Source organism: Sinocyclocheilus rhinocerous, unplaced genomic scaffold (assembly GCF_001515625.1).
Source record: "Sinocyclocheilus rhinocerous isolate Xijiao unplaced genomic scaffold, SAMN03320098_v1.1 scaffold119, whole genome shotgun sequence".
Taxonomy (NCBI): Eukaryota; Metazoa; Chordata; class Actinopteri; order Cypriniformes; family Cyprinidae; genus Sinocyclocheilus; species Sinocyclocheilus rhinocerous.
Window position 1 is genome coordinate 1,508,085 of NW_015654491.1, and position 25,925 is coordinate 1,534,009.

The window sequence follows — 25,925 nt, forward strand, 5'->3', positions numbered from 1 at the left end:
ACGTTGTGCTTGAATAGAGACAGTTGTGCTTGAATAGAGAGAGAGAGAGACGTTGTGCTTGAATAGAGACAGTTGTGCTTGAATAGAGACAGAAAGGCTTTCATCAACTCAGTCGCTCAGAAAGTTCTCTGTATCGCGGTCCTTACCGTTATCAAATGCCAAACGCAAACGTCCATTGGAATATTAAAACTGGACAAGTTGTCAAGGTAAGTTTTCTACGCGAGTAATATGAAGGTATTTTTGATAAGAATGTTCGAGGGTTTACACTGAATCAGGCTAATGGATGTACCCAAACATTAGATGACAGAGAGGGGTTTTATATACGCTCCGCCTGACACTGACTGGGATGTTAAAGCGTCAAAAATATGATTTCTAAAACTAGTGCATTGATTAGCGCTTCATAAATAGCGGCTCTCATCAGGATTTTCACACGCACAATGTTTCATTCCGATCGATGGGATGCTGCTGTGACAGAAGATTCTCTAAGGTAAGTTCAATGGCATTATTACCCTTACAAACATTTACCATGGTAACCACAGTTTACGCCAAAATAACCATAGTTGCATTTATTGTTACTGTAAAAGCATAAATCAAAGGAGACCGGGGTCGGTTGGTACGATACTCACTCTTTGCTGAATATCTCTTGTGAAACAAACATAATGATAAGTCCTTGCAAACAACATATCAATTCATGTCACAAAATATTTCGGCTCTTAACTTTTGTTAATTAATGACCAAAGTTATGTTGTGCATTTATACCAACCCATTTCAAGTTGAGGGGTTGGTTGGTTAAGTGTTAAAATAGCCTACCATATTTTGTGAGGGAGGCAAACTAACAACACTCAACAGATATTTTAACAGTATGATTATTTTGATTAAAAAGCCTGTGTAAATTCATGAGATATGATTCATATTAACCATTTTCACAGTCTGTGAAGAAGAAAAAAAAGACATTTGGTCAATTTTAGTAGTCCATATGCCAATCTGCCAGACATCATTTATCACAGGCTTCTAAGCCTTAGATAAAAATGTAACTGATCTCCATAACTAACATTCATTTATTTTAAACATCTTTCTCCAAATTAATTTTTTATAACATTTGTAACTGAAGGGGTTAATTTTGTTTTAAAAAAGAAATATTGTCCTCACATAAACAGGTTTTAATCTTTGAATATCTTAATCAAATCAATGAATATGAATAAAGAGAGCAAACATTTTGTGACAGCATCAAATGGCCCAGAAAACTCTCTTGAATAATTTCATTTTGTTTAATATGTTTTTTTTTTGATGGCTAGCACCAAGTTACCACTATTGTGAATGCTAGGGTTTCCATGGAAAATTTTTGGAAGGGTTGACTATTGCTCTTGAACTATTTTGGTACCTACAGTTCAGCACACTAAACACACTTGTGTTTCTATAATTAATCACACATCGTTTAATGTGATTTACCCATGTATAAAGAGAATATATTATGGAATATAAAATGTTATTTTACATGGACAAATTGCTTTTGCCAAATAAATAAATATGTCATGACAAATTTCAGGCCATTTTCCAAATGACATAGGCTGTATCCAATTTCCAGAGCTTGCACCTAACTCAGGGTTTCCAACTTTCCACAATCCATTAAGCTCCACCCCTGACTATGATTTTAGGAACGTGGTTTAAGGTGAGGGAAAGAGACTGCTAGGAATGTTGTCCTACGAAATCCATGTTGAAACATGTTGAAATCCATGCTGTACCGTGAAGCACCTGTTTATCAGGCTGTAGCTGGTTAATTCTAACCAGCAGTGAATTCAGAGCAATTTAAAGTGAAGTTTAGGGATAATTTTGAGAATTCAACTTGCCGGATTGATTGTTATTTTTGTAGTAGATATGTTGCTCTGTTACCTTAGGAAATTGCCATTGAGTGCTTTCACGTTTGTCATGGCCACTGCACACTGGAGTGTCACAGCTACAAGGCTGTGATGTATTAGTAATTGATGGCACAAGGAGTGTGTATTGGATGGCTGGAGAGTCTCTTCCTTATAGAAAGACATTCACCAGGCTCAGATCTTAACAGCTGCAGAATATATAACTCAGTGCTGAGTACACCCATAGTCTAACAAACATACATATACACACACTCAGACAAACACACACACAGACAGACACATATTTCCGTTTCACATGGCTTATAAGATTTATAGTATGAAAGGTCTAGTTTGTGTTTCTTATGAAATCAATCATATTTTACCACAAAATACTGCACTTGTGTCAAGAAAAATAAACATTTTAGCACTTACCTTCATACTTTTCATTGGCATTGTAGTAGGTTACAACAACATTTGCTACTTTGTTTTTGTTACAAATGAACAATTCTGTTTTTATACCATAAAGCAAATAGTGTTTCCTACTATATGTTATATTGCATCCATTCACTTTGCATTATTTTCTATTTTAACTGTCATATCAAAAGACTCCCAATGTAATTTTCTTATTACATGTCAGACTTTATGTCATGGTCATTGGCCAATTTTTTTAATGTTTCGCTTGGCCTGCGATGAGACAAAACAACAGAAACACGATCATTTTCATCATCATAACTTTACATAAAAATATGCAATTTCTTCTGGAAAGCCATAATAGCACATTTCGTATTATGGGGGCTTTTCATATAGTGTTCATATTGCTTTCAGCAGTGAGATGAAACTCAGCATGGGAGTCAGCAGGGTCTCTCAGACCTCACACTATAGGGCTCAAGGCCTTTATTAACATTTCGTTTCTTCTGAGAGTCACAAAACCTGGCCTGACAGGTAGACAGATGCCCTTTGGCTTCTGACATGGAGCTGTGTTTGTGCTTGTGTGTGTTTGTATTTATGTCTACCTATGTGTGTGTGGATTGTCTGTGCCCAGCCCCTGGCAAACCCCCTCTTTTTTTTCGTCTAGAAAATGAAAGCTGCCTCCCATAACTTTTGAGGAAAATAAAAGAGGATGAAAGTGGGAAAAAAGCGAATGAGAAAGAATTCAGTTATTTATGGTTCATGTCATCTGTTCACTCGCACGATTTATGCTCTATAAAGGCTCTCCATTCTCTCTTTTTGCAATTTCATACCCCAGCAAATCAGATATTACACAGCTTTGAATTTTTAATATTGTGTGGTCTGTGCAAGATAGAAAGAGATATATTTTAAAAACTTTGAAAGTAGTTAAATGAAGTAACGTAACTTTAATTTTACAAGAGAGAGAACAGGGCTAGTAGTCACAAGGGCTGGATATCTCAAGAACTATAACGTTTTGAGTCAAAATTGCAAATTTCCAAACAGTTCAAAACCCTTATAAATGAGAATATATGTATGTATTTATATTTACACTACAATTCAAAAGTTTGGGGACAGTAAGTTTTTTTTTTTTAAAGAAATTAATAGTTTCATTCAGCAAGGACATAAATTGATCAAAAGTGGCAGTAAAGTCATAATATTACAAAATATTTCTAGCTATTTCAAATAAATGCTGTTCTTTTGAACATTCTATTTATCAAAAAATGTGTCATGGTTTAAAAAAAAAAAAAAGAAGTACAATTGCTTTCAATAATTATAAATGTTTATTAATGTCAGTATATTAGAATGATTTCTAAAGTATCATGTGACAATGAAGACTGGAGTAATGACTGCTAAAAATTTAGCTTTGCCATCACAGGAATAAATTACATTTTATAACATATTAAAATAGTTATTTCAAACTGTAATAATATTTCACAATATTACAGTTTTTACTGTATTTTTGATACAGTAAAACTTCTTTCAAAAACATAAAAAATCTCACCGACCCCAAACTTTTTGAACGGTAGTGTGTATAGTAAATAAACATATGTTTTTTTTATGTACATATATAAATAAAAAATAAGCAAATATATGAAGAATAAAACACTAAAATATATTCATTTAAAAATGACAGCGTTCAAATCATGTGGAAACCTCCATCCTGTGGAGTTCATGCACTCACTTCATCCAAATAACAAACTTGACCTTAAACTCTCAAACTTGAATCATTCATTGGCTTGCAGGACTCGTGTAAACGAGTAAACTCAGCAATGACGAAGATGCTTCCCTAAAATATTTTACTCCAAACTTCACCAGTTGTTATCGCCAAGTCAATGATTTATTTGGCCATCCGTGGGAATATAAACTGACGTTGCCTCAAGCCATGTTGTGTATTTCAGACATGCTAACAGCATATCCTACAAGTACAGAAGACAGTGAGTGCCATTGTAGAGTCATTTCTATGCAGCATTAAGTTGCATGAGTGCTTTTTGCTAGTCCTAATGGTGTCGTTTTGAGTGGTATTAATCTCTTGTCTTGTGTTAGCCAGTCTTAATGGTGTAAGCCTGTCTGAAACCGCCAAATAGGGAGATGTGTCTGCCAGCCTCAGTGAGCTATAGTGAGCTTGTGTTAATTGTCTGGTGAGTTCAGTCAAAAAATATTTCTGGTAACTCTTAAGTGACCTTGTGACATTAACTATAATGGACGTGCTACTTACTCCATGCAATACTTGCTTCCTGTTTATCGCCTAATTGCTTAATTTGGGTTTTAAACTAACTGAATGCTTCAAAACTTCTTAAAAACGTTGATTATATGGATTCTTGCCAAAGAAGGGTAAAGAAACAGAGTACTAGGGAGAGACAGAGTGAATTTCAGGATGATGGCCAATTCCACTAGGATGATTCATCATGCAGGGCACCTCTAGGGTTACGTTGCTTTACTTTTTGAAAATATAAACACACATTTACTCTTACGCACAGTCTGTTCCAGAAATAATGTTTTTTATATTATGTGCTTACATAAGCCAAGTCTGATTTATGCTTACTTTATGTAAAAAATGAACGTACTGACTGTAAAAAATGAACTTTAGAGAGTTGCTGTAATGTACTTCCTGGCTGTATCACTCTATAGCTACTGTATAAGATTAAATCTGAAGGAAGTATATATATAATTTATGCATATTCTAGTGTCTTGGCTCAGTAGCTTAAACTCCCATCTTCATTTCATTCCAAGCAAAGAGAGAACTCAATTTTGCAGTTTGTCTCTGCATTTCTATGCTCTTGTTATCCTAAACATAGTCACAGCCACAGACGGCACACCCACAGACCGCCCACAGTCCTCTCACTGACCGTCTGATGCATATTGGACACAAAACTGAAATGTACTTTCACAATCTGGCAAGCTGCTATGTGATTGGATGGTTTTGTGCAGCTTTTACTCAGTCCAAGATATGTTTACAAGTTACTGGATTCAGCAAGTGCTTTTGGGGATAAAACAAACACTGGCAAGTCAAGTAACATACAGTGGGTACGGAAAGTATTCAGACCCCCTTAAATTTTTCACTCTTTGTTATATTGTGATCATGAATTTACACATATTTACACACACACACACACACACACACACAGATATATATATTTGGAGATTTGGCTATGCAAGACTATGCAAACCACAAACAGGGAGACATTGGCCTTCCCAATGCCCCCCTTCCCCCAATAAAGGGTATTTATAGCACCTGCTCTCTGCAGTGAATAGGTATTATCAACAGGCACAGAATTAGATCAGATTAAATCCTAATATGATTTTACTTGAGGCGTCAGGCCCCCTGAGGCTCAGTTCTGCACTCAGTCTTTCATGTCTATTTGGAGCAGAAACATAAACATTGTGCAGCAGTATCAATGGAGGGAGGACGGCCTCTGAGAGAGTTCACTTCTCCCCCTTCTCTCTTCTGGTCATCTGTTGGTCTGCTGCCCTCTTTAATGATGCATGGAACATTAGCCAGCCACTATCCCAAGATAGGATGAGGCTGATGGCATTCTCTGGTCAAAGAGGCTGCATTGTTTGGGTTCAGAATAGCATGGTCTACTGAGAAAGGGGAGAACAAAGTGTGCTGTCTGTCGAGTTTGTTTTCTAAAATTGTTACCACAATCCTAATTTGTGATTGCTGCAAATTACATTTTAATGTCTTTCATATTCAAGCACATTTCTGCCAAGCACAGAGCGACCGGAAAACAGATTATGTTAGAAGTCATTTACATACATACAGGTTTATCTAACTTATTTTTACATTTTTAATTACGTTACACTTCACTGTGAAAGATCTGATTCACTATTGTGTTCATTTAATGCAAGGGTTTTCCAGCTGGGGTTAAACTTTTTAATTATGGAAGCTTGTTTCTGCCATGCAATAAAAAATATAAACATTTTATTGTGAGATATATATAGTTAGAATTGCAAGATAAAAACATGCAATTTTGAGAAAGAAAGTCAGAATTACGGCATGTTTATAACTCGCAATTCTGAAAAGAAAAGTTGGAATTGTGAGATATAAACATGCAATTACCTTTTTTATTTTTTTAGTCTATAGCAGAAACCAAGAAATGGAATTGTGAGATGTAAATTCAGAATTGTGGGGGCGGGGGGATCAAGATTTATATCTCACAATTGTCTCATAATTTCTCAGAATTGTGATAAAAAAGAATAAACACAAAAAACAATAATAATACAACAAAATCAAAACAAAATTGTCTATAGTTTTGTGAAATAAATTAATCAAATAATGGATGTATATATATATATATATATATATTTTTTTTTTTTGTTTGTGTAAAAAAATTCAGATTATATATTAATAGTGTCTTTTGAAAAAAAATATTATTTAATTTGCAAATTATTTAAATAACAACATGTCTTTATAATATTAATGGGATCTCACACTGTACATGAAAATATATAGCTGCCTTTATATTTTAGCAAAGAAATCTCTTGCAAGGAAAACATTCTATTTAGAGTTCCCTTTCAGTCGGTCACTTCGGCGTTGTGTCGAAGTTCCGTCACTAGGGGTCGAACTTGGGAGCCCAGACACCCCAGACATCATTGAGAAAAGGCCAATGAAATTGGCGAGAAAAATTTGCATAGCGGGCCATGCCCCAGACATCTGTGTATAAATAGGCCAGCGTGGCATTTGCTCAATCATTCTGTTCTTTGGTTCATTCACCTCTTAATCTCCTCGTCGTTGGATTTATGGCACTCTAGCAGTCCATCTCAAATACTTTCAGAGACAACTGGAACATATGGCTTATGCTGTTGGGACTGATGCATATGAGACCGCTTCAGCACGGGGTTCATACCCGAATCCTGAGATGGGCATGGCGCCGAGGAACACACCTCGCCCAACATCTCTTACTGTGGAGCCAGCAGAGATTCAGGTATCTGCGTGCCACACTCATCCCTGGCGACCTCAATCATGTAGCAGTCTCACTCTCACGGCAGGTCATGCTTCGAGGCAAGTGGAGGCTTCACCTCCAGCCGGTCCAGTTGTTTTGGAGTCAATAAGGTCAGGCACAGATAGATCTGTTGGCCTCATTAGAAGCCACTCATTGCCCACTGTGGTTTCCCTAACCGAGGCCCCCTCAGCACGGACACACTGGCACACAGCTGGCCCAGGCCTACGTGAATATGCATTTCCTCCAGTGAGCCTTGTTGCATGGACGCTGTGCAAAGTCAAGGAGGACATGGAACAAATCTTGTTTGTGCCACATTATTGGCCCAACAAGACTTGGTTCTCAGAGCTTGTGCTGTTGGTATCGGCTCCTCCCTGGGAGATACCCCTGAGGAGGGACCTTCTCTCCCAGGGGAAGGGCACAACCTGGCACCCGCGTCCAGATCTCTAGAACCTCTGTGTTTTGTCCCTGGATGTGACCTGGAGGAACTCCGAGGTCTTTCACCCGCAGTGGTGCATATCATTACGCAGGCTAGGGCCCCCTCTGCGAGGTGGCTATACAACCTGAAATGGCACATTTTCATGAATTGGTGTTCTTCCCATAGGAAGGATCCTCGGAGATGTGTGATCGGTGGGGAGATCCAGATCAGTGGGGAAGCACTCTCTGGTTATCATATTCCTAGGAGGCGCCCGGAGGTTGAATCCTCCAAGGCCGTGCCTCATCCCCTCTTGGGATCTCTCAGTGGTCCTTCAGGACTTTACAGAAAGATTAGTTTGAGCCCCTTTAGTCAGTTGGACTTAGTGCCCTCTCTATGAAGATGGCCTTCCTGACTGTGCTCACTTCTCTCTCCATTAACAAATCATGCCTAGAATTCGGGCCGACAGACTCTCACGTTGTCCTGAGACCCCGGCCGGGATATGTGCCCAAGGTTACCACCACTCCTTTTAGAGATCAGGTGGTAACCTTGCGAGCCATCCCCCCGCAGGAGGGAGACCCTGACCTGTCTCTGTTGTGGCCGGTGCAAGCCCTACGCATCTATTTGGAACACACACAGAGTTTCAGGCTGTCTGAACAGCTCTTTGTATGCTTTGGAGGTCAGCAGAAGGGGAATGCTGTCCTTAAACAAAGGATATCCCACTGGATTGTGGATGCAATCTTTATGGCCTATCAGTCCAGAGGCTTACCATGCCAGGGGTGTTGCTGATTCGCCAGCGTTAGCAAATGAAGCCTCATTAGTGGACATTTGTAGAGCTGCAGGTTGGGCTACACCTAATGCATTTGCCAAATTCTACATTCTGCAAATGGAACCAGTTTCATCCAGAGTTTTGAGCACTAGCTCATTACAACACTCAGGTGGTTGGTAGGGTGTAGAGCTTGCATTAAGTGCCTTCCCCTCTCTGAGGTGATAATGTGCACTTATTGAGTCCAGTTCAGTTCCTTCTTATGAACCCTGGACTACCCTTCCATCATTCAAGCACTCCCTTGTGTAGCTGAGTTTGGCGGAGGAACTCACTATAAGAATCCATTACGAGTATCCTTCGAGTGAACTCTCATAATGGATTAGTGTTCTGAATAGGATTCAGTGTTTCCCCTAGACAGACAGTCAATCTGTCACTTGTTTCTGCACTTGGTAGTTCTCCCCTTATGCGGAGACCACAACACAAAACCTTCCCTATGTAGTACTCCCTTTTAGTGAGTCCATAGGATGTATCTCCACATGTTACCTCCCCTTTGGGTAGGATGTGGTCTCTGTAGTGATCTTTTCCCACTTGAGAAAATGAACGCTTCCCCACATTACAACCAGGAATTTTCAACTGCTATTTATTCTTGTTTTTGTCAGAATGAGTGGAGGTGACCTCTGACTTATATGGCGGCTCTCCCGGATGTTGGAGAGTGAGATCATAAGTCTGGACATTGGAAGGTTACAAGGAGGTGAGTTGCATTTGGTCATGGCACACTGGGCTTGTCAACATCTGTGCCCCCACAGACTCGAAACGCAGTTCAGCAGCTGTGACGTTTAGTATAGGAACCCTTAGTGTTGGAACTTCGACACAACGTCGAAGTGACCGACTGAAAGGGAATGTCTCTGTTGTGTATGATAACCTTCGTTGCCTGATGGAGGGAATGGAGACGTTGTGTCCCATATGAAACAACTCTGAACTGCTTCTGAGTGGGTTGAGATGCTTCTCGACTCCTCAGAATAAAACGAGTGAGCAAATGCCATGCTGGCCTATTTATACCCGAATGTCCGGGGCGTGACCAGCTATACCAATTTTGCTTGCCAATTTCATTGGCCTTTTCTCAATGATGTCAGAGGTGCCTGGGCTCCTAAGTGCGACCCCTAGCGTCTGAACTTCGACACAATGTCTCTGTTCCCTCCATCAGGGAACGAGGGGTACCATACGTAACTGAGACGTTCTTTGGCAAATAAAAGGTTTGAAAAAGAGTGAAGTTCTGACTAAACTACATATAAACTAAAATACAAAGAGATCAATAAAAACACAACAAAGAGAAGGAAAAAACAAGAATATATTGTGATAGGTAAAACCTTGTTTTTAAGGAAAAGGAAAGCTTCCTTCCATAACCTGCATTCGGGGGTGGAGAAACATAAAAGAAGAGGATGAGAGAGAGAAAAAATAAAGCAAATGAGAAAAGATTCTTAGAGTTATTTGTAGCTCACGTAGGTTCATTCACACAATGGATGCTCTATAATGAATCTCCCATCCCTCTGTTTTCAATTTGTATCTCAACTCTTTATATCTTAAGTCCCAGGTAGCAGATTTAATTAAGAATCCAGTCCAGGACATCGTTTATTTATGAGATAAATTCAAGTGGCTGTTATCTGAAGGTATAGAATCGGCGTGACTTCACATTTTTATGCACAACTGCACTGCTGACATTTGCTACATATTATCCTTGTGAATTGTGAATTGGGATGGTAACAAAGAACAGGTTATTGATTAACTGGCAAGAGGAACTTGGATCTATTGTTGTACTGTGTGCATATCTGGGACATACAGTAAAAGGTCTAGGAAGAGGTGTCCTGAGTTTCCCATCAAGCACACAATAGTGTTTCAACATTGCATTGTCAGGAAATACAACAGTTGAACACATGACCACAGAGCTGTTAATTATAGCGAAGTTAAAAACTTAAAAAAATTTAAAATAAATAAATAAAATAAACATATAAAAAAGTAAAACATTTTTATAAAATAAAACTAAATAAAATAATAAATTATAATAGTTATTTAAAAAAAAAAAATATATATATATTTTATTTAAAAAATTTTGATTTAATTATATTTGAATGAGAATGTGAAATATACCATTGTATCAGGTTGCAATCATCTTAATAAAGATGGTTCAATCTCTTTCTTTCCTTCATAACCGAGAAGTGTTTATTCACATAGGCTGCCGAATGAAGCACCTGAGGGAACTGCTCTTCTCTCATCTCTGTTGTTTAATTACACTTCTTTTCTTCTGCGCAACTGCTCTTTTCAGCGTGGATTACATAAACAGCTCTCCTCAGCTTCCTTGCTCTGGTGCTACACACGCTGCGCAGCATAACACAATAAAGCCTTCCATCAACGCGCTGACAGTCTGAAATCAACAGCAAACCACATGCCTCATGTTTCAAGAGCTGAGACACAAACATCTTCTTCAAGCTGCAAAACAAATCTGCCAAACTGAACATGAGCCTGTCGTCATATATATGCATGCTGGAGTATCAGAGGGGGGAATAAAGGGGCATTGAGAAAGGCCTACTTCAGCAAGAGTTCACATAACATCACCCATAAGCACATCTGTCTGCCAGATGGGTTCCAAATTACACAAGATGTCACTAATAATAACTGCCATATTATTTATGCCCTTGTATTTATCAGCTTAGGGAAATGCAAGTAGCATTTTAATGAGAAAAGTTCAGGCTTTACTGACCTGCTGCAATACTAAATACCAAGTGCACAGTGTTATAATTTAGTGTCACATGGTTTGTAGCGACAAAAATAATAATTTAGCCATTGATTTAGTAAAGTTTTGCATGCAAACTTAAAATTGTCCACACAAAATAGGATATCTTGTCAGTTATTGTGGACTTTGATTGAAGATGTAATTTGGGGTGTGTCTCCATAAAAGTGCTCAATAAAGGGGAGTGTCAATGCAAATAGATTACATTGCACCCGCAAAGTGATCTGTCAAGCCTGAAAGTAATTTCGGAAACTGAGTGTGAAAATTAATACGATTGAACAGCAGGCATTAACCTGTTAGTGTTCCACTGTACCGCCCACAGTACACTGCATGTTTTAACTTTGTGTTAACTTCGTGACATACAACAACTAAAAAAAAACCAAAAAAAAAAAAAACCTAAACATGTCTCATCTCTTTGGACAGCTGAGATTCTTGTGATTCGAATGTTGCAAACCTTTTTAAGATACAATCAACACAGCAGGTATAATCAGTGTCTTTGTCAGACCGCCATTGTGCTTTCCAGATAATAGCTGAATGTTTTTTTTTTCCTTTTTCAGTGTGTTCAAAGTTCTATTACTCAATACCAGTAAGACTTACAGTGATTCTGAGGTTTATTCTGTTTAGGAACAAACCTTAAAGTGTCACCTTTCAAAAGAGACCAAAACAATGCATACTCCAAATGGTTCAAGTACAGCATGCAATTTAATTTGGGTATGCATTTATTAGGCATTTTAGGCTAAATTTACAGGAATGCTAAGGGGTTAATCTGATTTGGGTTATACACTGGCTGCTGTCACAGAGATGTTGAGAACAGAGAACACATAGGTGTATACTGCTTGATTGCAAATTCATTTCTTTTGAGATTCTGGTATGCAATTGTTTTATTAATAATTACATTCAGCAGAAAAAAAATCATTGCTGAATGGAATGCATTATATTCAGCACACTATAACTATAAGAATAAAGAAAACTACAATGTATGTCCTAATTTGTCTTTCCAGATTCCATACAGTACTTCCTACTGACCAATCAGCCTTGTTTAATCAAACTTGTCAAATGTTTTCTAGCACTACAGTGATAGATGGTGTGGTGCGCACAGAACCAGTTTTTGCTAACATTCTAGTGCATTGATAGCGATAGTTCACCCCAAAACAAAATACATATGAGGATATTTTGAATAATACTGTTTCAACTGTTTTTATCCATACAGTGGCTTCACTATATGGGCAAACAAAAAAAATTTTTCACAGTAGCTTCTTTTGTGCTAGGTTTGGAACAAGATAGGGCACACTGTCTCTGTCCTTAAGGGTGAACTTAATTTATATATCTTTTGTCTATTTTACCATTCTCTTCAGGGAGAGACATTTTCATATGCTGTCTAGTGTTGGGGAGGGAACTAGAGCGTCTGAGGTTTTTCATAGAGTGACTGTATTAATTGAACTGTCATTCTCAAGGCTTTTTCTAGGTTGTGTTTGTCAGACGTCACATCACATCCTTGCACCCAGAGCCTTCAATCATAATGTCATTTGTTTTCTTTTCAATTTCATTTGCAGGACATTTAATCAGCACAGTCAGGAAACAAGAAAACTGAAAAAAAAACAATGCATTAATATTGAAGACATGCAACATATAATACATGTCCCAGACTTTAAATTATTATTTAGAAGGTTTTGCTATTCTCTAAAGGGCTTAAAGGGATAGTTCACCCAAAAATTAATTATTTTTGCAACTGTTCTGACAAAGTATTTCTACAAGCTAAATAAATTACAGGCAAACCAAATACTAAGATATTCATGTTAATTTTTCATACCAACTTTTTGCTCAGATTGTTATGCTAATTAAATTTATTAAATAAAAAAAGCAAAATAAAGGCATTTTGACCTCTGAATGTTGCTATGTACTGTAGTTGTCAAAATGTTTTGTTGAGCATTTTTGGATCTATGTTGGTATTTCAGCACAGCTTTAAAGCATTAACAATCATCGTGTGTAAACACATACAGCTAACCAAACAGCTAACTAAGCCTGTTTCTCCTTTCCTAATCAGAGTTTGGGAAAAAACTGATTAGGGAAAAGATGAATGAAAATGAGTGAGAGTAAAAAAAAAGAGATGTGATACTGTCCCAACACTTTGAATAGGTGACTTCAATGAATAAATAACCAAGTGCATTCAGCAAAGATTATTCAGTTTGATGTAATAAGTGTATACTAATATAACTGACTGATGCCATTTCAGACTCGGCTCCACCGAGCTTCATTATCCATCTCTATTGGCTGCTGCATTCGTTCATTTCCTCTCACTTGTACTGACTGTGGAATAGATGTTATCGCTGCATGTTTTCCCTCTATTGACACTGCACAAATGGAATGTGTACTTGTTAGTCTATATGTGTGTGTGTTTGAGCTTGTGTGTATTAGAGGAGAATTTAGATTAACTCGGAAAGAGATGATAGCGAGCGTTTTGCTTTCTGTGTCTTCTTTGAGCTGGAGAGCTGGATTGTAATTTCACAAACAGATTCACCCACATATAAAACGAAGAGTGCATATTTAGATCGACAGACAGACAGAGAGACAGACATATATTTCTGTGTGTGTTTCTCTCTGTGGTATATTGTGGGCTCTAACTTACTGCTTTACCCCCCAAATCCTTGGCATTCCCTTCCATCCACCTAAATCCATTCCTGCATACTCTGATCCATTAGTCATGGCACTGGCTGGCACAGACAGAGCAGCCACTGTGCTCGGAGGCAGTGGTCCTGACAGCCCTGCCACCCTCTTTATATGACTCTGGAAATGGATGAGGGAGGTGGTATAGAGAGATGTATGTGAAAGATGTTCTGCAGCACTCTCATAAAGGAACAGCAAAGGATCCTGACATCAAACAGTCCTTCAAGTGTATTTTTGCGTTTTCCATCGACCAACCTTACATAGCAACAATGTCTCAGTCAGTGGTTTGAGTTTGGGGCGGGACTATTCATTTGTCTGACCAATGGAAGATGGGAGAGTAGGGGTGGGCGATATGACCAAAATCTTATATCACGATATGACTAATTTTATATCACGATAACGATATATACCACGATGTAGTTATTTTTTTCTTTTAAAAAGGTTTTTATGATATTAAAATCTTTGATACCATAGAATTTTCATAATCCTTATCACCAATGTCAATATCAAACTAATACAAGCCTAAAAAGAGACAAAAAACAACAACCTCGAGCTCACTGAAGATAAATAAACAGTCAGTGATGAAATAAGGATAAGAAACTAATTGCAAGCAATAGGACAAAAAAACTAAAATAAATAAGAAGCGCTACATACATTGTGTAAATTAATTAGTCTTCACTGTGTTAATTATATCTATCTATCTATCTATTGTAAGAAAAAGTGAAGACGTCGAAGATCTTGATGAAGAATAACTTTTATTACAGAATAGCAGTGACAAAGTACAGGCAGCACTTCGGATTCACCGGAGTCAGAATGAACCCCGAGCATCCTACGCTCACTCATTTTATACTCTATTACGTTCATCTTCCCGCTAGACATGTAAATGAAGTTTCGTCTTAAATGTAAATTGCGGATAACAATGAAAGTGATAGCCTTCCGTTCCCACATCTTTGGTAGTCTTTCAGGTGGAAACAACCAAATGTTAAGGTGATAGGATTATCTAGAATCCCTAGCAATTATATTAAAGTACCCTTTTGGTCAGCAGATGGTTCTTGATGGCCTACTGCCGCTCCCACGCTATAGGTGATGAAGTAACGTTCAGGAGATACTATTTACATATTATTGAGATCGGAAAGAATTATCTCTATGATAATTAAGCTCTTTGTAGAGAAAGGAGAATAGTTTACTTGGAGTGGAAGTTTGGTCGAGGCAGACTATAATTTCTTACACTATCTATCTATCTATCTATCGATCGATAGAGAGATAGATAGACAGATAGATGGATAGATAGATAGATAGATAGATAGACAGACAGACAGATTTGGGTGGCGTTATGCAAATCTTCCCACATCGTGAGACATGTGGGGGCGTGTTAGAACGAGCCGTTTTAGGTAGGCGTGGTTGACTCTTAACTTTTATAAAGAATATCTCTTTGGATTTGAGACTTTAGTCTTTGCAACTTTACAGATCTTCTTTATGCACCAAGAGCTTGTAACACTCCAAAGAGAAAGGAAAAATTGAAATCGCATCATATGACCCCTTTAACATTGTTAATGAATACTCAAATTGAGAACTAAAGAAAAACATTTTTGCTAACTGAAATAAAAATAAAAACAGAACTGTAAAAATAGTAAAACAAAAGTACATACTTATGGCTTTAAAATGAATTTTTATATTTTAAAAAATTTAATAAACTGAAACTAGAATACTACAACTAAACTAAAAATAACAATGATATAGTGAAAACAAATGAAAATTGATCAAATTGAAAATTTGTTTTAAGTGATCATTGTCCATCCAATGAAAGTCAGTGGAATCCAATGCTGTTTGGACCCCATTTACTTGTATGGACAATATTGTTTGTGTTCTGCAATAGAAAGTACGTCATACAGGTTTGGAATGTCATGAGAGTGAGTAAATGATGACAGGATTTCCATTTTTGATTGAACTATGCCTTTAAATAGTCTAAACTTAAGTCATTATTTTTAAAATCATGTTTGGTGACACTGATTGCACAGAAATTACAAACTTAAACTGATTAGTGTAAATTATGACAAAATTTTCATCCCTTTAACCTGTAAGGAGTTTGTGCCAGCTTTGAATTAACAACATCAGAAGCATCAATAGGCAGGTCCTTTGTAGAGCTCCTCACGTGTCATTTTGATTGACAGGTATAATGATGGAGCTTCTTAGTAATGAATCATTGAGCTGTGGACTGCTGTGGCATTCCCGCAGTGAGTGCTCATTTCAACAACTAACACATCCGCTCGCTGTCCCGGACTCCTCCTCTACTTCAGTCAGATCTGTAATGAAAACACGCTTACAGATGCCTCACCTCCCCACACTTAGAGCTGGGTTTGTTATTCTGAAATATATTTAAAGTGACAGCACACGTCAGCCCAACTCCATGCTAAAGTCATCAGAAATTTAACGCTCATGCTTAAAATAGACACCCACGCTGACAGCAATGGAGGTCCTCATTGCTATGGTTTACCTCAAACTCTTATTTTCGACACAGATAGCGAGACCTCACTTATTGCTAATCAACGTGAGTCAGACGCACAGTCTATCACTGGAATGTCATTTAAGGTCAGCGTACAAATACAAACACTCCCAGAGTCTATTTTCCATAGCAACACAGACCAATGACACCTGCCTTCATCTCCATGGGAACACACATGTCCTCCTTTGACTACCTTCCCTCTCTTTTTCTTTCATTAATCTCTCCCTATTTCTCTGTCTCTCACTCTCTCTCTGAGCGTTATACAAATCATTTATTTCCCTGCACAAATAGGAACCTCAGAATTTATGAGCCCCACATCTATTTATTAGTTCAGCATGGATTTCTGTGGTCTGTGTGGTCTTCGGTAGAGTCACATTTCTGTTAATGATCTCCCCAAGGTAAATTTAACCACAATTAGGCGGTAAATAACAGCCCTGAACTGTTTGAAAAAATGATGATGAAAGCCCTCCACCAGAGGATCCTACAGGCCCTTTAATTTGCCCAAATAAAAGGAAGAAAGCAAAACAAGACAAAACAAATGGATTTTTTTAGGTTTTCAAAAGCCCTGCTATAGAATTTCCAACCCTGCACATTCAGCAATAACGATTTGTTAGGTGTACATTGAGGAGAAATGCTTTGTTGTTAATTTTTGTGTTTTGTTTCCCAACCTGATTCATGACATTTATAGGAAGAGATGGGTAGGAAGCGTCCTTGAGTTTAATATAAACACACAATTAAAAGGAAAATAAAAAATTAGAACATACTGGCCCTGAACATTCACTTTCATATATTTATCAAGAAGGAAGCCATTAGTTTTACCGAACACATCCAAACCAGAATGTCCACTGGATACAGAAAAAAAAAAAAAAAAAGAAAAAAAAAATATATTTAGCTTGATATATATATATTTTTTTTTATTATTATTATTTTTAGACCAATCAATTTGATATATTTGTGATATGTAAACCAATAATGAAGTTATCAATACAATTTATAAAATAATTTTCAATAATCAGAGACTTAATCGCAGTAAGATGTTTACATGACACAAGCAAACCTCTTTACTCCAGTTTACATGCAGTTTTCATTATTCTGATTATTCACTAAATATTTTTATATTTTATCAATGTTTCATCCAATAATTAAGTGGCTTGCTATTGCTATGTTTACTTCCTCAGGTGAATGGAATTTCTGTCTATTTACCATAACGTTTAAAACACTTTTGTGGCTACTGAATCATTTGATAAACCCTAGATGCACAATTGATTCTTTTTTGAAAGAATGAAATTAATGCTTTATTCAGCAAGGATGCATTAAACTGACCAAAAGTGACGGTAAAGAAAAAGTCAGTTTCAGATAAATCCTGTTCTTTTGAATTTTTTATTCATTAAATAATAATTTGAGAAAAACAAATATCAGTTTCCACAAAAATGTGTTTTTAACAAAAACTATACTTATTTTTAAAATAAAAGTTTCCTGAGCACCAAATCATGTGACACTTAAGACTGGAATAACGGCTGCTGAAAATTCAGCTCTGCGGTCACAGGAATAAATTACATTTTAAAATATGTACTAAAATAAAATAATAATAATATATATATATATATATATATATTAAATTGCAATAATATTTCACAATATTACATTTTTGACAATATGTTTGATCAAATAAATGCAGCTCTAGCAGCATAAGAGACTTCTTTCAAAACATTAAAAATTTTACCGACCCCAAACTTTTGAAAGGTTTAAATAGTGTATACTTGTATGTCTAAAGAAAAAGATACTTTTAAGACATCCAGACTTTTGCTTTTGACTTCCTTTGACGTGTTCAGGCCTTAATTAGTCCCCCTAAAACCTCCCTACATTTCCATTTCCACGTCAGTTGTTTTGATCACTGATCTTTGCTCTGATTTCTGCTTTAATATTAAAGTTTTAATCTGGCAACATATGTATAATTTCCAAGAACAACAAAAAACAGTAAGTAAGAAAGACAAAGAGAGATTAGGGCAGAGAGAGAGAGAAAGAAGGAGTGGAGGTTGTCAAATAAAAAATGTATCTATTAGCTTGCAGCTGGTCTACTGTGTTCTTAATTAGGCATGTCCTGAGGCTATCATGTCTGAATGGATTACGCCCTAAATTCTCCAAAACACACACAACACACAAACACATATACATACCCCACACACCATATGCCACACAGTCTGTGGCCTGTGTGATCTTCCTGCCATCCTTTCTCTGATGCTTATCCAAACCCCATCACAGAGTTATTGGCATGTGTGAGAGACAGAAACTGAGCACTACACCATCCACTGCCTCCTAGACTCAAATCAATGAACCGTCTTTGAGTATTTACGGTTTATTGATCTTTTTTTGTCTTGCAGGAATATACCTTTCTGTTATCTAAGCTGCTGTTGGGGCGTTTGTGACCTTGACAACCAGATCTGCACTGTGTTTGTGCTGGTGCGCTGTCAACCCCGCTGCCGCTGTGTCATTTGTGGCAGCTAAATTGAAGGAGTGCTCTAATTGTCTCCCACACGTCTTGCCCCTCGCCACGCGTGCGGGAAGCCCCGGGCGGCCAGCCCACTCATTCCACTGTCTGTCTTCCTGCCCACAAACATCCCATCATAAACAATGACCTGAAGCCACACGGCATCTGCTGCATGAAAGATGTTGATTTTATTGGCAAAACGCGGCTCTTTTGGGTTATGGTCAATTTCATGTGAGCAGTATGATGAAGACCACGTACTATAACTCACATCGATGGGATTCACTTCATATGTGAAGAAAACACAACTAACGTAACACACAAAAATGGACCACAGGCATGGGTTTCTCAATGGCCTGGATGAAAAATTGGAGTACTCCAAAAACAAGCCAGCATTTTTACACCCCAGCAGCAGGTGGACGAGTGTATTGACTGTCAACAACAACAGAGCACAACATCAAGCATGGGGCCTGTGGACACTTGGGTCTGTACGGAAAATCAAAATCTTAAGCTTCCTTTTCGGACTTATGGTCACCGTTCTCATCATGGCATCCTACTTCTTGATGAGGGACCAGAAAGGGCTCTATTTAACGCCATCACCGTATCACCTTACCGTAGAGTCTCATCCGGCACAGCTGCCCCTTAATCTGTCCTTCGCTACAGACTACACAGTTGTAAGAGAGGTGGTGAGGAGCATTGTGGCCAAAGTGGATTTCAGTCACAGAAGAGTCCCTGACCTGAGAGAAGCGAGAGAAAAAGAGCCAAACGTATGTGGATTTGAATTATATTGTTAAAGATGCAAAATATATTTAGTTTTTTTACAATTATAAAATAATATAAATAAAAAAATGGCATATTTGATTGTTTCTGTGAATTTTAAGATTAAGATTATGTAGATTATAGTGTAGAATTACATTTCATTAGTCATTACATTAGTCGCTGTGTTTATTGTGTTTTACAGAATAGATTGATCAGAACTTCAATATTGGTGATAGTGCCATATAAATTTTTTTTTTTTTATAAAAATGGATGGCTAAAATAATTGACATAAAGGATATGTCAGTAATTATACTCACCAGGGTTGTGCAAAATTCATAATTGAAGAATTTTCTCCCTTTCGATTCATGAGTTGAACTGGAATGACAGGAAATTATAATGGAATTTACAATTCAACAATTACAAAAACTATTCAACAGGTAAAGGCATTGTCAAAAATGAAGTGTTCATTCAGCCTGGTTCAAAACGTTAATACAAAATAAATACAAAGAAGCACATACTCTACTTTCAAAAGTTTGGGTGGGCAAGATTTTTAAATGAAAGAAATTTTGCAGTATGCTCACCACACCTGCATTTATTTGATCAAAATTAAAACAGTAATATTGTGGAAATTTTATTACAATTTCAAATAACTGGTTTCCATTTTTATATATTTTAAAATATATTTTATTCCTGTATTGGCAAAGATGATTTTTTTTAGTAGCAATTATTTCAGTCTTCAGTGTCACATGATCCTTCAGAAATCATTCTGTTACTGTATTTATTATTACAGTTATAGTTGTGCTGCTTAATATTTTTGTGGAAACCAGGATACATTTTTCAGGATTCTTTAATGAATAGAAAGTTCAGCATTTATTTAAAATATACATATTTTGAAATATTATAAACCTTTGTCACTTTTAATAAATTTTATGCATCCTTGCTAAATAAAAGTATTAATTTCTAAAATGAATAAATAATAAATCTTACTGACCCCAAACTTTGTACATAAATGATGTACATACTACAAGCTACGCTCTGTCAAGTCTTAGTTAGTTAGTATAAGCCTTCTGGTCTTTCTCGTCCACAGATATTCTCTGCAATTCCTCGCAAATTTCTTCCCCATCTCAAGAACCCCTGTTGGTATGAAGAATTCTTTGGGAATATCACCGCTGATCCATATGGGAAAAACCTGTATGCTCTTTATTCAAAGCGCTTCCAAGCAATATACGACTACCTGCGCAGAGCGTTTCCGGCTCACCTGCATCAGCATGCAGGTAGACTGTATCGCCTGCGCTGTCTGCCCTTCTTTTACATCATCGGCCAGCCCAAGTGTGGCACCACAGATCTCTTCGACCGGTTACGGCTACATCCAGAGGTCCATTTCACCACAATGAAGGAACCACACTGGTGGACACGAAAGAGATTTGGTGAGTTTCGCGTAAGAGATAAATCACAGGGTTTAAAATGTGAATTCATGATGCTCGATGATCTTCTTTTGAAAGTCGGCAAAATGTTCATCACTCCCATTTTCTTGTAATGCAGGGCATCTGCTTAATGTTAGACAGATCACTGAGTTTTATCACATTCAGTTTATTACACGAATTTTACAGCTACAGAACAGCTGCCATGCAATTCTGGTTGCAAGGTATTTTACAACTGAAATAATTGTACTTTGTTTTCCCCTGGTTTAAGGTATCATCAGGCTGAGTAACAGTTTTCATAACCCCTATCCACTGAATGACTACCTGGACCTTTTTGACCAAGCAGCCAATCACATTCAAGATCATTTGACAAGCAACTCCTCCAAAAGCCACAAAAAAGTCAACATCATAATCGGTAATGTTTTTGTTTTTTTTGAGTTTCAATCATATTTTAGGTGTAGTTTCTCAAGTGTTGTGTTTTGTCAGCCAAACCTCTTTGACCTAAAATATTTATTTGAAATACCCCCTGAGATTTTATAAATTCAAGTTAAGTTAATATTTCAATAATTTAACACATTCGCATTTTCACAGTTCTCTGACATCAGTTAATAGTAAGGAGCAAACAAAATTAAAATGAAAAATTATTTTACATTTATTGTAATTATACTATTTTATGATATTATTATTAGCTTTTCATAAACTCAAGACCCCCCTGCAGTTCCCTCTCGAACCCCAGTCTGGGAAACCCTTCGTGAAGGTATTGTGTTTTTTTTATGATGATGATGATGATGATGAAAGAGCTCAAATTAAATACACATCGTCTAGACTTTCTAATTAGATGTGCCAGATGCTATGGTCAAGGTCTGTCTTTGTCTACTGAGGCCTACTTAATTTGAAGAAATTAAATCAACTAAATAAAAAACAAAACAACCCAGCCATAAATAATCACTAATATCATTCATCAGATTAAGCCTGTCTTCAAATAAAATATGAAATGGGTTAGGATCAAGCAGGATTGTAAACTTTTACTAATAATCTTATACACATTTTATGATTGACAGGTGAGGCGAGTGCATCCACAATGTGGGACAATAATGCTTGGGTTCATTTCTACAACAACGGAACGGATGTGGAACCTCCTTTTCTGGTCCAAGACTTCATTCATGCTGTCCAACCAGATGTCAGATTCATTGTGATGCTCAGAGACCCAGTAGAGAGGTACTACTCCACTTTTCAAATAAGATATAATGATGATTTATTATTATGGTTCGGATATCATGTGAGAGATGCTTTTTAGATTGTCCTCTTACCTCTTATTGTGTTTGTACTGTGTATGTGTGTGTATTTGCGTGTGAGAGAGCAGGCTTTACTCAGACTATCTGTACTTTGGCATGGCTAATAAATCTGTGGAGGATTTTCATGAGCGAGTATCAGAGTCGTTGCACCTGTTTGAGGGCTGCTTAGCTGAGAGGTCCATCCGTTCCTGCATTTACAATACCACCCTCAACAACCTGATGCCTGTGAGTGCAGTATGAATCATGATCATATCAAATGTGAATATTTAATTTGCTGTTGCTATCTTAAAGGGAAAGTACACCCAAAAAAGAAAATTCCATGATCATTTACTCAAAACTCATGTCATTCCGAACCCGTGTGATTTAAAAACAGATGTTAGGTGATCTAGTAATGATGCATTGAAAGTCAATGGGGAACAAGTGCTGTCAAGTTGCAAAAACGATTCTTTCAATTCATTAAAATGTTATCAGATCTTCTGAACGATAGATGGATATGTCTCACCAAAGCATCTCAGTTGGTAATTCTGATTAGGGACGGGCACCAAAGGCGGCTGGTATGAGTCAGAGTCAGATTTTGTTCAGACTGATATGATGTAATTGGTTCAGCCACCAGGTGCAGCCGCGTAGATAAGATATACCCACCAGAGTATGAGCTGTTCTGGCTGTTCCCCAAAGCTGTGCAGCCAGTAGATGATCTTCACCTCTGGAGAAAGCTGTTGAAGCTGAAATTAAGGCAATTTTAGAGAAATCTAAATGTGTTGTGAAGTATACATTGTTTTGCTGCACTGATCTGGGGATTAACGTCATGAATGTTTGATTTATGGCTTTGAAGCTGTTTAAGCTGGTTGATGAACCAGAAAAAGTCTGGATTGCTGAATCATTGCTGCTTAGTCTGGTAAACTGGATGCAATATTATACAAATAGAGGCTTGTGCACCATCCAGAAATGAACTGAGGATGTCTATTATATTTTGATTTAATGAACTGAATTTGAACTGAGGTAACAGAATGCAGAATTGCTATTTTAATATAATTAAATCAAATGTCATTTTGTGAACCATTGTATGCCATTTAGCATACCATAATTCTCTGATTTTATCTATACTCTTCAAAATGGAGCCAAACATCAATATATAATCAATAAATGTAAATATTTATTGGTATAAAGTTATCTGGGAACAATGTGGTGGACATTTTAACATTTTAGATGGTTGTACAAATGTTATCTTACACATCAATAAATAAATAAAATTTGTCAAAATTAATTGTGTAATTATTTATAATTTGTACTAAACTTCCGAAGGAGATGAACTGTTTTCTTGGTATTATAATACAGTACTTTAAATACATATTATACCAGATGTTTACATCAGAAGCTACTTTTAAAGATTATATTGTAACTATAATCACCATATGATATAGTAGTGCATACAATTCTGTTATAAAACTGAAAAAAATCAGGGATTGATACACTGCTAAATGTTATATTGATCCTTTGGGTCCCTCTGTTGGTGAACACATGAAATGAATGCATTATTTAAGATCCTTACTTCTGTGCTTCTCAACCAGGGAATCGGGAACCACTTCCTGGGGCCTTTTAAATTATTTATTTATATATAAAATACAACTTAATTAAAATGATAAAATCACAAAAATTCAAGATGTAGACTGTAGATATAGAATCATATCCCAACCCCCCTTTTTAAACATACAGAATGAGAGTCTTGCATTATAATTGATTTAATTTAATATATCAACCCTCCCAGTTTCTGGTAATAAAAAGATTTGAAAACAAGTTGTCAAAATTTCATCAGAAATACCAGAAAAATATTATATACTATGCAGTGTTAGGTCTATGCAGGGTACTGCACATACTATTGTCTATTTCTGAATCTCTTTAGAATGAGGTTGCTTGTCAATGACCAGCACAACTGGTCTGTTTAATAATGTCTGTCATGAATGACAAAGAGGGTGGCACTGCGGTTCTCTGTTTTTGTAGGTGAGGCTTCAGGTGGGTCTATATGTCATATACCTGCTGGACTGGCTGAGTGTTTTCAGTAGAGAGCAGATACTCATCCTACGACTCGAGGATCATGCTGCCAACCGGAAAATCACTATGCGAAGAGTCTTTAAATTTCTACAGTTGGGTAAGTTAGTTTTCATGCTTCCACATACATGCTACCAGAGGCGTCATGCCCATTCAAAGTGAGGGGGCACGTGGATTTTTCTTGGATTTTTGAGCCAAGTGGATTTCGAATGCAGCTTCCAAAAGACAAAAAAATAGCCGATTAATATTTTCTATATTTAATACAATCACACAGGAGTGCTTAAAACGTTCAGTGCGTCATATCATCAGCTGCTAAATTCAAATCTGTGTTTGCTGGCTGGCGCTGAGTCATATACAGACGCGTTTATACAGCACTGCGCATTAACCAATCACACACAATGCTGTTGAGCTTATGAATGCAATGACCAATCAGAGGCTTTCAGATGAGTCATTGCTAAAATGCCGGTGTTTTCTTCGCTCGCTCACTGAATACCTCTTTCTGGCGAATTCTCTCGTCAAAAAAAACAAAGTGCAAATGTGTGTACGACTCTGTAAGATATTACTTTTCATAGTGTAAACACAAGGCCGTTTCTAGCCAATTTGAGCTTCAGTGATTTTAATGGGGGTTTTTGAGAGTGCTTGAACTAGACTGTCAGTGAAAATGTTTTTTGATAAAGTAAATGTTCTTTGCTCTCTTTCTGTACAATGAAAGTCTTATGATTAGTAGCCTAACTTGCAATGTTAAATTCACATTAAATATAAACTCAGTCATATTAAAAATATGTTATGGCATGACACCCATATCTGCTAATTAAGTGAACAGACAGGTTTTTATGCATACAAAAATAATGAGTGCATGATGCCCCTGCATGCTAAGATAATGTGTCTGTTTGATTAACCTCTTAACTCTTGAAAAAAATTGTCATCATGTGCAAATAAGTGCAAGAATCTGTTATATCACTGACCAAGTTTGTGCTTCATCGACTCTACAGGACCTCTTACTCTGCAGAAGGAAGCAGACATCACAAAAAGCCCTGCCTCCAACACCAGACGACCAGCCAATCGAAATCTTGGCCCAATGCTGCCTATAACCAAGGAGATCCTGCAGAGTTTCTACAAGCCTTTTAACCAGCGCCTGGCCCAAGTGCTAAGGGACCCTGCCTTTTTGTGGACGTAGCCCTGAGGAAGAGGGAATGAACAGACATGTATTATTGTAATAGATATAAGTGACACAAATTAAACTCAGATTTAAATTTGTTAGGCCAATGCTGGGTGGCTGGTATCACCTTTGGCCAGAATTCAAATTTAAGAAAATATTTTCAATTATAGTCAATTATATAGTGATACCACTGACTTTATTTTTATTATTTTTTCGTTGGTTATTTGGTGCTGGACATGTACATTATTGCACTTTGATACTGTGAGAGTATTTGGTCACAATGACCACTGAGAAATTAATAAACAATTTATTTAATGTTTTTGTTATAAGGACCTGGAAGCCGAGGTGTTTCAACAAAATGAAAGGATACAGAAACAGAAAAGA

General features: G+C 37.0%; 1 protein-coding gene across 1 annotated transcript; it reads left to right on the top strand.

Moving 5' to 3' along the window:
* Positions 1-128: 128 nt before the first annotated feature.
* On the top strand, positions 129-25,925 carry LOC107717116 (carbohydrate sulfotransferase 15-like). Its single transcript, XM_016523779.1, has 8 exons — positions 129-206; positions 18,758-19,628; positions 20,708-21,047; positions 21,313-21,456; positions 22,103-22,259; positions 22,405-22,561; positions 24,335-24,482; positions 25,375-25,925. The coding sequence occupies exons 2-8, from the start codon at positions 19,188-19,190 to the stop codon at positions 25,557-25,559; spliced, it is 1,572 nt and encodes a 523-aa protein (XP_016379265.1). The 5' UTR covers positions 129-206; positions 18,758-19,187; the 3' UTR covers positions 25,560-25,925.

What these genes read in the sequence shown, in the direction of transcription:
- LOC107717116 (XM_016523779.1), top strand. Translation starts at nt 19,188, where the DNA reads ATGGACCACAGGCATGGGTTTCTCAATGGCCTGGATGAAAAATTGGAG. An exon ending in CGAGAGAAAAAGAGCCAAAC is followed by an intron (nt 19,629 to 20,707) that starts GTATGTGGATTT and finishes TCTCGTCCACAG; the next exon opens with ATATTCTCTGCAATTCCTCG. An exon ending in AAAAGTCAACATCATAATCG is followed by an intron (nt 21,457 to 22,102) that starts GTAATGTTTTTG and finishes TATGATTGACAG; the next exon opens with GTGAGGCGAGTGCATCCACA.